Source organism: Hypanus sabinus, chromosome 1, assembly GCF_030144855.1.
Source record: "Hypanus sabinus isolate sHypSab1 chromosome 1, sHypSab1.hap1, whole genome shotgun sequence".
NCBI lineage: Eukaryota > Metazoa > Chordata > Chondrichthyes > Myliobatiformes > Dasyatidae > Hypanus > Hypanus sabinus.
Genome location: NC_082706.1, coordinates 109,047,554 through 109,059,686, shown reverse-complemented (window position 1 = coordinate 109,059,686; position 12,133 = coordinate 109,047,554). Strand labels below are relative to the sequence as shown.

Sequence of the window (12,133 nt, the reverse complement as noted above, 5' to 3'; positions counted from 1 at the left end):
TGCTGGAAATTCAAACACACACAAAATGCTGGTGGAACACAACAGGCCAGGCAGTATCTATAGAAAGAAGCACTGAAATCTCTTACTATCTTTCCTTTCAGTTAGTCCTGATGAAGGGTCTCGGCCCAAAATGTCAGTGCTTCTTCCTATAGATGCTGCCTGGCCTGCTGTGTTCCACCAGCATTTGTGTGTTGTAACAAAATTAACGTCCTGGAGTGGCCAAGTCAGGGTCCAGACCTCAATCCAATCGAAAATTGCAGCTGGACTTGAAAAGGGCTGTTCTCTTATGATCCCCATGCAATCTGAGAGAGTTTGAGTAGTTCTGTAAAGAATTGGAAAAAATTGCACTGTCCAGCTGTGCAAAGCTGATAGAGACCTATCCACACAGATTCAAGGCTGTAATTTCTGCCAAAGGTACATCTTCTAAATACTGACTTGAAGGGGTAAATACTTACTATAGACACTGTATACATCTCTGGTAATAACGCATTTGCCTCAGAGTCTGAAGTTTACTTGTTCAAATCCTATACTAGAGGCATGGTTATGTAGCTAAAGCTTCCAATTGTTGTCCAAAGTTCATCTCTGTCTAAGTTACAGAAGTGAGTCTTGTGGTTGGAATGCTGCCACAATACTTGCAGGATTTTGGCCCAGTATCAATGACAGACATTTGACATGTCTGAACTGGTGATACAGGGTTTCAACCCGAAACGTTAACCATCTATTACTCCGCAGATACTACTTGATGTGCTGAGTTCTGTGGTTCAGGTTGAGATGCGACAGAGTGTAGTTTGAAGTAGTGATGTATCCATGCACCTATTGTACTTAGTGGAGTGGATCTGAGAGGCGCTTGGCCCATGTACTCAAACACCTGTCCCTGGGGTTATTTTTAGAGACAAGACCTGCCTGCTTTGTACAAGACCTAATTTTCACCTAACCTATTTAACAATGATGGCATGGATTTGAGTGGGGACATAGATTTACACTGTTTTCTTATTCTATTTTTCAAAAGAATTGAACATTTAGGAAAGCACACACGAGTCAAGGATGAGGCTGAGTACAACAGACATTTTCTCAATTTAATTAATTTGATGTATTAGACTGAGACTATAAAGAGGAAGGGCATTTTTAGATAGCCTGTGACAAAATACACAAAGCTCTAAACAATTTATGAGTTCAAAACATTGGGCATCACTGAGTCATAGCTGAATGGAGGCCATAGTTGGGAGCTTAACATCAAAAGATATACTTTGTATTGAAAGGACAGGCAGTGGTGTGGCTCTGTTGATAAGAGATGGATTTACATCTTTAGAAAGAGGTGACATAGGGTCAGAGAATGTTGAATCTTTGAGGGTGGAGTTGAGAAACTGCAAGGGTGAAAAAAACCTTATGGAAATCATATATGGTACTCCAAATATTAATCAAGATGTGGTTGAGGTTGCAAAGGGTGCTGGAAAAGGGTAATGTCACAATCATAATAGGAGACTTCAATATACAGGGGATGAATTTGTTGGATGCCTACAAGATGGTTTTTTAGAGCAGCTTGAGCCTACCCCGAACTCCACACGGATAGCACCCAGGCCCGAGAGCAAGGACAGGCCTATGTCTGACTGATTTAAGCCCTGGGGAAGATCAGAGGGAGGCAGCAGGTCCCAGGCCCGAGAGTGTATTGAAGCAGCAAAGCTGTGTCCAGGAGTGAGGAACACCTGCCATTTGGCCGATTTAAGCTCTGGGCCAGATTAAAAAGGTCAGGGTGTTGGGACCAGATGGGATAGACAGGCTGGTGTGGGGCTCACTGGTCCATGAGATTTGTTAATCTTTGCACTGAACAGAGGCTGTGGCCTGCAACTAACAGGCTCCTGGATCGGCTGAAACTGGCTTTGTGGCTGTGGACTTCAGTTCTGTCAGAATGCAGGCGTTGAGAGTGGGACCCAAATGCAAGACACAGACACTGAAGTGCAGGCAAGAGGGTCACAGAAAGAAGGGGAAGGGAACAGTCCCACCTCAGGGTAACAGCAAAGATGGCTTAGCTTACCCAACAGAGGCAAGGACAGGAAGGGACAGATCCAACCACAGGGTAATAGCAAAGCCAGCCTGACTTACCCCACAGAGGCGAGGACAGGATACTGACGAGACAAACCAGCAACCACACCCCAATCCAGGGCCACTTATATCCCAGCCCCAATATGAGGATCAAGTGCCTGCGATTAAGCCCAAATGAAACAATGGACAGCCAGAAGACCCGGAGTCCGGAGCCCACGGACCAGACTGTGAACCAGAATGCAGATTGCACGAACTGGACCATGAGAGTACCCCCACCCCACCCCACCCCAATAGGAGCCTTTGGTAACCAAACAGGCTCTCCAGGACTAGGGACAACCTGGGCAGGTGGGGGGTATTTAATCAGGAGGGAACCCAGGATGATTAGAGTTAAACAACAGAGTCTGCTCTGCTGGGTCCATGTATGGCTGGTTCATTCTGTCATAATGTAGGCATTGAGAGTGGACCCAAATATAAGACACAGACACTGTACAAGGAACAGGACTAGGTGTGTCAAGAAAGCAAGGGAAGTAGCAAAGAAATGACACTGGACAATACACAGGCCCTGGACGAGACTAGGATACAGGGCCTGGGCTAGGCTAACTAGGAAAGCAGGACCTGGACAAGGAGCTAGGAACTGGAAACTAGGAACCTGGACGAGGACTCCAAGCTAGAGACTGGACAGGGACATAGAACCTGGGTCTTGACTCTGGCTCAGACTTCATATCTAGACAAGGACAAGACGTGGCAAGGCAGCAGGACTGGACACAGAACTCCTAGGCTGGACAAGGACATGAGGCTCAGTCTTGGGAGACAGGAATGCAGAATGCAGAGCCTTGGTCAAGGGCCCCTCCTTGGGAACAGGATGTAGGGCCAGGACTCATACACAGAAAGCTGAACACAAGACAGTTCTCAACACTAGCAGCAAACAGCCAGACCTACCTAGCAAAGGCAAGGACACAAAGAGACAGTTTCAAACAACAAAAGACAGTTCCTTATCCAGACATACCAAGGCTCTGGTCTTGCTCCAGCAATAGAATTTGACAGTGAGAATAGGCAAAGGGTCACAGACAAGGATCCAGGCAAGAGGTAGCAGAAAGAAGGGGAAGGGAGGGGAACAGTACAGCCTCAGGGGAACAGCAAAGATAGCCTGGCTTGCCCAACAGAGGCAGGGACAGATCCAACCACAGGATAATGGCAAAGACCACCTGACTTACCCCACAGAGACAAGAACAGGATACTCACAAGACAAACCAGCCACCACACCCCAACCCAGGGCCACTTATAATCCAGCCCCAATATGAGGATCAGGTGCCTGTGATTAAGCCCAACTGAAACAACGGACAGCCAGAAGACCCGGAGTCCGGAGTCCACGGACCAGACCGTGAACCAGAACATGGACTTTATGGACAGGACCATGACAAGTTTTGAATGTTATTTGCTTACTTTTATTGTTCGCACAACTTGTTTCTTTTTCTGCACATTAAGTGTCTGTCAGACTTCTTTCTTTAATGGGTTCTATTGGATTTCTTTACTTTGTGGCTGCCTGTGAGGAGACAAAACTCCAGGTTGTATATGTTATACATACCTGGATAATAAATGTACTTTGAACTATGAACCTGGAGGTCAGCATTGAACCTGGATTACTGGAGCTGTGAGCCAGATGTTGTACTAGCTTTGCCCCTATGCCATCCAAGAAATGCCGAGTTTTTATTATTTAAGCTTTTCATTGATAAATTTGTGTCGCTGGCCTTTCCTTCTTTGTTTGCCCATTTTCCCCTTTATTTTCTCTAGTATTTCAATTATTCATCCTAGGGGCATTTTTCTCATCTCCCTTCCTACCGGGTTCCTGGCACCGAGTTTGGTGCTGTGGCTCAGAAGGGAAGAAGGGAGAAGAGGAGTTTAGTAGTGATAGGGGATAGAGTGGACACGAGATTCTGTGGATGTGAAAGAGATACCCAGATGGTATGTTGCCTCCCAAGTGCCAGGGTCAGTTTGAAATGTCGGGGATATTTCAGATTGGGTCCACGATTTCTGAAGGGAGATGGTGAGTAGCTGGTGGTCTTGTACATACTGGCACCAAATTATAGATAGAGAAAGGGAGGAAGTCCTGAAGAAATAATTTAGACAGTTTGATAGTAAGTGGGATCTCCAGGGTAGGAATCTATGGATTGCTGCCTATACCAGGTGCCAGTGAAGATAAGAGTAGGATGAGTTGGCAGACAAATGTGTGGCTGAGGAACTAGTGCAGGGGGCAGGACTTCAGAGTTCCAGATCATTGGGACCTCTTCTGGCCAAAGTATGTTCTATACAAAAATGGATGAGTTACCCCTGAACATGAGAGGAACCAATGTCCTTGTGGGCAGGTTTACTAGAGCTGATAGGGAGGGTTTAAACTAATTTGACTGAGATGCAAACTGGAGTGATGTGGCTGACGTTGGAGCAATTAGCATACATACAGATGCAACGTGTAGTGAGGCTGTCAGGCAGGACAAGCAGATGACAGGGCAAAATTGCAGTCAATGAGATGAGTTGCAGTGTAACATGGTGGCAAAATCAAAAAGGGTGATAGATACAGGATTAAAGGTGCATATATTTCAAAGCACGCAGTATACAGAATAGGGTAGATGATCTTGTAGTTCAGCTAAATATTGGCAGTTATAACATTATGGGCATCACTGAATCATGGTTCGAAGAAGATTATAGTTGGAAACTTAACATCCAAGTATACACATTGTAGCAAAAAATAAAGGCAGTGGAGTAAAGGGAATTGCAGAGACATGGGAGAGGAGTTGTCCAAAGATGATTGCAAGGGAATAATAGCAGGATGATAGCAGAAAATCAATGGCTGGAATTTTGGGGGACCAATCAGAAGGCACAGAATAGATACATCCCAAAGATACAAAGATAGGAGGAGTGGCAGGTAGTGTTAAAACATCAGGTAGGCTGTAGAAATACTTAGACAGAGTCAAAGAATGGCCAAAGAAGTGGCTGATTGAATACAGTGCTGCGAAGTGTGTGGTTATGCACTTGTCGTAAAAGGATTAAGAGCACAGACTATTTTCTAAATGGGGGAAAAATTCAAAAATCCAAATGCAAAGGGAATTAAGAGTCCTTGTGTAGGATTCTTTAAAGTTTAACTTGCAGTTTGAGTCAGTAGATGCGAAGGCAAGGCAATGTTAGCATTCATTCCGAGAGAATTAGAATATAAAAGAAACAAGGTAATGCTGAGTCTTTATAAGGCATCGATGAGGTCTCACCTGGAGTATTGTGAGAAGTTTTGTCCATTTGACAGCTGCTCCCAAACCTGTGTCCTCAGTCATCTTGAAGAACCAAGACAAGCATTACTTGAATGTTGCCCACAAGTTGCTCAATTAGGCATATCATCCTGACTTAAAAGGAATCAGTATTTTGTTCTGATGAAGGGATCAAAATCACGTGACTGATTGCTCTGCGAAGGTAGCCTCCTCACCAGAGGTTCAGTGATCTGTATGGGTACCTACTTGATTGGATGTATGATGGGAAATAAATGCGAATCCTGCTGAGAAAGTCTGAATAAAGAGCTGCATCCCAATCTCTAACATGAATCCTATTAGCTGCCACAGAATTGGGTGTTTCAGAATGCTTTGTGTTTCAGGAAACATTTTTGATACTGGTTATATCAGTTTCAATCCAACCTAATTCGACAAGGTTGTCAGAATCTCATCCCAGAGTGGCTTGAGTTAACAATCTCACATCTTCCAGAAATGTTTGAATGATTCTCTCTTGGCAGATGCTGTCTGATCCATTGAGGGTTTAAGGCATTTTCTTCTCTTAGATCTGTAACAGTTACAGCATTTGCTATTGAATTTTGGATACAGATCCCCCACATCTTATGAACATTCGGCCATATCAAATCCAACAGAGTGCTTTACACATAGGTGTTGATGTCTATTTTGCAAGTTCTATTTGGGAGCAGTGGCAGTGTCATTTTTAAAACCATCAAAAGCAGTTAAAGCATCATCTGCAGTTAAATTCTTTTAAAAGAATATCATTATTCAGCTATGAAAGGTTTGGGCAAAATTCAAATTAGCTTAATTATGAATAATGGCAAAACAAGATTTGAGATCCTTCTTCAGACTATCTACTCCCATGGGATTATGAAGCTACCCTTAATTGGCTTTGTAGGCATTTCTGCTGTGTTTGAACTCAGTTCCTGGCTGCATTTCTGACTTGTGACCAGTTTAGGAAACAAAAGTTCTGAAGAACAGAATTCTGTGGTAACTTGTGGAGGACCTGTACTCTTCCTCTGATGTGTAAGTAAAGGATTCACTCACAGCTGATGTACTACGGCAGTAAGAGCTGCAAGGCACAAGGAGAGGGAGTTTAATTTAACATTAATGATTATTGATCCATCGGTGGACATAAGCACCTAAAATCATCAAGTGTCTGTCAGTCTTCATTTGTGTGTAGTTTTTCATTGAGTCTATTGTATTTCTTTGTGAATGCCTGCAAGAAAGTGAATCTCAGGGTTGTGCCTGGTGACACGTACATACTTTGATAATAAACTTACTTTGAACTTTTACCGTTAAATTGTTGAATATTTATGCCTTAGTGTTTGCAGTTCCGCTCAATGCAAGCCAACATTGAATGGAAACTAAGAATCACCTTTTCCCTTTAAGGTGGTATGATGTTAGTTACCTTACACTGGGCTAGAGCTGTGGCTGTCATCTAATTAGTCAACAGGAAGATCTCCTGAGGAGGGTGTCGCTCATTGAACTGACGGCTACTGTCAGATTTCCCAGTGTGGTGGCTCAGCACTCCAGCAGCCCAAATTCCATTCTGCTGTCTTGTGCTTTCTGTGTGGAGCTTCCCCGATGAATCTGTGGGATTTTCCCGGATGCTTTGCTGTCCTTGCAGAACTGGTCGGTAGGTGAATCGGTACTGTAAACTAATTTTAGTCCTGGTGGGAGAATCAAGGTGGTATGCGTGTGAGAATAGGTTTCAAGGAAATGAGGGGGTGGGGTGAGTCAGGGTTGCTCTGAGAGATGCTGTCAATTTGATGGACCTTCTGTGAAATATGAAGTATTGATAATGAGGCAAAAAAAACCTCCATTCATTTACTGTATTTCACGGCCACAAAAAAAATCCCTAATTACCGGTACTTGAAGTGCAACAGTTATAGTTGTAAAGCAGAAAATGTAGTGGTCATGTAGTAAAGTGCTTTTCAATCACATTGCTTCATTCTGGGCAGTTCTTTCAATTCAAAAATGAGTGCATGGAGAGGGAATAGAATTTATTTTATTAAAAAAGCAAATCTTAAAATAAAAATGAACAACTGCCTGTGTTTTTAACGACTGAAATCCACAAATATGTGCTTGTCATATGTCTGAACAGTACAATGTGAAGCCTTTGGCATTTTTCTTGAAGTCTGGCTCTGTTTGCTCGATCCTCCTCTCCACCCCAACTGTGCGTCTCTTGCCGCGCATATTGCACTGGACTGGATTGCTGACATTGATTTCCAATGGTATCTGATTCCTGAAATAATAGAAGTTAAAGATTACAAAAAGAACAGCATGATTAGATATTTTTAGAAGAGAAAAGTACGGTGTGTATTCGGCTGGAAGTGCCATTGGGACAAGATCATTTTCAATCTTGTCTGCAGCCTGCCCCTTCTCTGTGCCCCCAACCATCCGCGGTGCCCTGGGCACAGTCTGTTTGTCCTGCACGCCTCTCCCCTGTGGCCGTCCCACAAAGTGGAGCAGGTCACAAGGGATGAGCTGACCTCAGGCCATGGCTGCTAACCCTTAAATGTTAGAACTGAATTCAAGAAGTTAATGTAAAAATAAAGATAAGAACTTTACAACACTTACCTTTCTATCATGACCTGCCATACCACGTCCAGGTTGTATTACAAATGCCAGATGTCCCTGGTATAAAGCCAAGGGACCACCTACATCCACAAGTATACTGAGCATCTGGCCATCAGCTTAGGATCTTCCTGCTCCATTAGTGGACACGGTGCTGAGTCCACGATACAGATGGAACAGCATCTGACCTCCAAACTGTCACTGACATCTGCCTCACGAGGCACAGGGCTGAAAGTCAGCAATGAACTGATGTATGCACAGCAGTTGTTCAATGGTTTCTTATGAACACACTGGCTGAAGAGAAGCACAATCTCATCACAACGGTGTCCTGTCAAAGTGTGGGTCCTGCTCATTCACAGGCACAGGAGGCCTGGCCGGTGCCACCTCACACTCCACAAGAAGCACACAAGAGGCTGCTCCAGCCTCTGTCCAAGGCCTTCTTTAGACCCCTTAACGCTTATGTTGGGAGCTACTGCAAAACTGCCCTCAAGCTCGGTTGCCTACAGGCACTCGTCTCTGTTTCTGACAGCATATAAGCATGATATTAACCAATGAGTCTACGAAGGAGCCAATTTCAGTGAAGAAAATTACAGCATCTAAACAGAAACTGGCCTAGCCAAACAAACTGTGTTATCATTGTGGCACTGGCTCACATTCACCAGACCAAAACAGATTTAAAGGTGAATGAAGCTGACAGAAAATGCCACAGTGTAGTTTATATACAATATCGGGCAGACAAAAAATAAATGGACTGCCCAGGGAAGAGATAAAGATAGAAAGTCAACGCAGTTTCAAAAGGAGCTCTAATCTGCATACTGCTAATGAAAAATCTGATAATGATGAGAGTGGCACAGGGCTGAGCGGCCTTGAGATTAATGTACAAGGTGAAAACTAACAAGAGACCAGCAATATGGCTTACACCAGAAGTGAACAGCAAATTAATTAACAAGGAATTGGACACTGGCTTTGCTGTTTCTGTCATTCCACAAAACGAGTGTGAACAGCATTTCAAAGATACTGAGCTGAAGCCAGCAGATATCCAACTGAGAACTTATACTGGAGAAAAGATAACTCCTGTGGGAATGGTATTTGTGACAATGAAATACATGTATTTGGTGTGTATATGGTAAAAACAGGAGGGTCAGCATTGTGGGGATGTGATTGGCTGAGACACCTATGGCCTGATTGGAGATCCATCCACCATTTGCATGCCATATTTCCTACAATAAAGTCAACCGAAAGCGAATTAAGAAAGGTACTGGATGATGCCACAGCACTGTTCAAGGATGGCAACAGAAAACTCAAACATATCAAGGATAAAATAACATTAAATGAAAATGCCGCACCCAAGTTCTGCAAAGCTCTTCCGGTTTATTATGATATCCATGATAAAGTTCCAGTGAGCTAGATCGCATGCAGGCCGATGGAATTCTTTCTGAGATTGCATGGAGCCTATGGACAACACCAGTGTCCCAGTAGGCAAGAAGAATGGGTCTGTCTGGATCTATGGTGATTTTAAGATCACTATCACACCATCAGCAGAAAGGTTTATTCAGATTCTAAAGAATGCTCTGCAAGTAATGTCAGCAGCACACACTCCACTGAATCGCCAATTTCCTCCTTGCATATCGCAATGCAGCACACTCCACAACAAGCAGCTCACCAGTTTTGTTTTTCCTTGGTCTTCCTATGCACTTATTCACACTTAGATCTCCTCAAATCCAATCTCAGAAGGAATATGCAGGGCAAAGAGTTGTAACAAATTAAAGGCTCCTCAAAGAAGGAGGTTTGATGTTTCACTCCTGAACAAGTAGTCCTGGTGAGGGACTATAGATCTGATCAAAAGTGGGTAATCAGAAAGATTGAGGACAGAACTGGACCACTCTCCTACACAGTGAAGATTGCATCTGATATCACTGGGAGATGACACATCAATCAATTGAGGACAACAGAGCCAATTGTTAGTGTAGAAAGGTGGCCAGAGCTGTCAGAACCACTTCTTACAGTCCCAGAGTCAACTCCTATAACTACTACAGAGGAGGCCCCAGAACCTGGGATTGTTTCACAGTCACGTCTAGCCTCTAGGTGCTCTGGTTTCCTCTCCCAGTCCAACGTAAAGTAAAACTTAATGTGCATAAGTTATCTCCTAGTTCCCTTGTTTCCCTTTCAATTAGTTTGCATGTTTCCAGCAATCTTCCTGTGGAAATGTGGCTAATCTTCAGAATGACTGAGAATATATTGAACTGGTGACCACACTCCGACACCCAGACTTCAGTAATCAAGCTGGAGAAGGTACACAACGCTGCTGTTCGGCATGTGCAGAGGTGCAGCTCCAAGCAAACCTTCAATTGTTTACTGAAGCTCAGGGGTCGATAGGCCACACATTAAACATAAGCAAGACGTACAAACAAGCTGGAGGAACTCAGCAGGTCGAGCAGCATCTGTTGAAACGAGCAGTCAACGGATGCTGCCCGACCTGCTGAGTTCCTCCAGCTTGTTTGTACGTGTTGATTTGACCACAGCATCCGCAGTGTACTTTCTGTTCACTAAACATAAGCAAGGGTCTTCCACTGACCTATTCCTACTATGCTACATTGCTGTATGACAGCCAAGGTTCACAGCAAAATCATGGGAAATTTGAACCACTTCCCAAATCTAGGAATCCACCTTTTGGTGAGAGCAGACATTCATGATAAAATTCACTGCACTAGCACACTTTCTGATTGATAATTGAATGGGGTATTTGAAGACTATATCTGGCATAAAAGCCACACCACAAGTGTGGAGCTAAATGATTCTTAACCTAAGTCTGGAAATGCCAATGAAAAACAATATATGTTGGATAGACTATACTGCAAGTACAGTTCTTATCAAACATTCCCAAAGCAAAAACAGCATTATAGATAAGGGAATAAAGCTTCCTCTACATTGAATCATAAAAATAATCCAAGAATAACTACTGTATAGAATTTGTGTAGGATAAAGGTCCCTCTATACTGCCCTCTTAAATATTTCAGTGGTTAGATACAGAATAAAACTCCTTCCACTTCAGAATTTTATCAGACACTCCAGGGATGGATGCAGCCTGGATAATACACAAAATAAAGCTCCTTTTGTACAGCGCATCAAACATCCCCAATCAGATAAATCATAGATTTTAAAGTTCCCTTTATTCCACTGTTGTAATGTATTACCACTTGGGACTGAAAAACATCTGAAAGCTGTGTGTTGAAAGTAAGAATACAGAAGTAATCCCATAATTCTGCAATGCCAACAGTAGCTAAGGAGATAAGTATAAATCAGACCAAAGACACTGTATTGAAGCCCAGGTTCAATGGTCCAAAATTATTACCAGCCTAGGACTGCTGACCATGTGGATTCAGCAAGTTACTCCTATTCCAGAATGTTAGATTCTGATGCATATTGCTTTTCTGTGAGAAACTGAACTGAAGAGTCCCATAAATACTGCAAGCATTAATCATGGTCCTTTCCCTCTGCTTTGCCCGCTTGCTTTCTATTTTTTTCTGAGGCTCTACCCTGTCTCTTTGCACTGATTGAAAAATGGATGGCACAGTTATGAAGTACATTTTGTTTATTCTTTTTGATGGAAAGCCTCTGTCCCAAATGCATTTTTCTCTCTCTCATATATTGACTGATCTTTCTTGTGTTTTCTGAATTTTATTTCAGATGTTTGCAGGAACTCTTGCTTGCCTATATTGACTTTAAGTTAAGCAAAACCTCGATAGCAAAGCTCATATCCCTGTTTTCAAATCCCTCTGTGACCTAGATCTTCACTACGTCTGAGGTAGGAAATATGTTCCAGATGCTGGGAGAGTCCAGTACCAGAGGGCATGGTTTGAGAATAAGGGGTAGGTCATTTAGGACAGAGTTAAGGAAGAACTTCTTCTCACAGAGAGTTGTGGGGGTCTGGAATGCACTGCCTCAGAAGGCAGTGGAGGCCAATTCTCTGGATGCTTTCAAGAAGGAGCTAGATAGGTATCTTATGGATAGGGGAATCAAGGGATATGGGGACAAGGCAGGAACCGGGTATTGATAGTAGATGATCAGCCATGATCTCAGAATGGCAGTGCAGGCTTGAAGGACCGAATGGTCTACTTCTGCACCTATGATCTATTGAAATCTCCTCCAGGCCCCCAAACTCGAAATATATCTGAGCTATTTCAATTGTGCGCTGAACCATCCTTGATATTAATTACATCAACAACAGGAACACTGCCATTAGCTGT

At 43.3% G+C, this 12,133-nt stretch overlaps 1 protein-coding gene across 1 annotated transcript in view; it reads right to left on the bottom strand.

The window, feature by feature from the left end:
• Positions 1 to 7,299: 7,299 nt before the first annotated feature.
• The window catches only part of LOC132377974 (unconventional myosin-Id-like), a 107,563-nt gene continuing 102,729 nt past the window's right edge, over positions 7,300 to 12,133 (bottom strand). Inside the window, exon 22 of the mRNA XM_059944570.1 lies at positions 7,300 to 7,554. Coding sequence (XP_059800553.1) covers positions 7,398 to 7,554 — 157 coding nt within the window. The 3' untranslated portion in view covers positions 7,300 to 7,397. The remainder of the gene's footprint in view (positions 7,555 to 12,133) is intronic.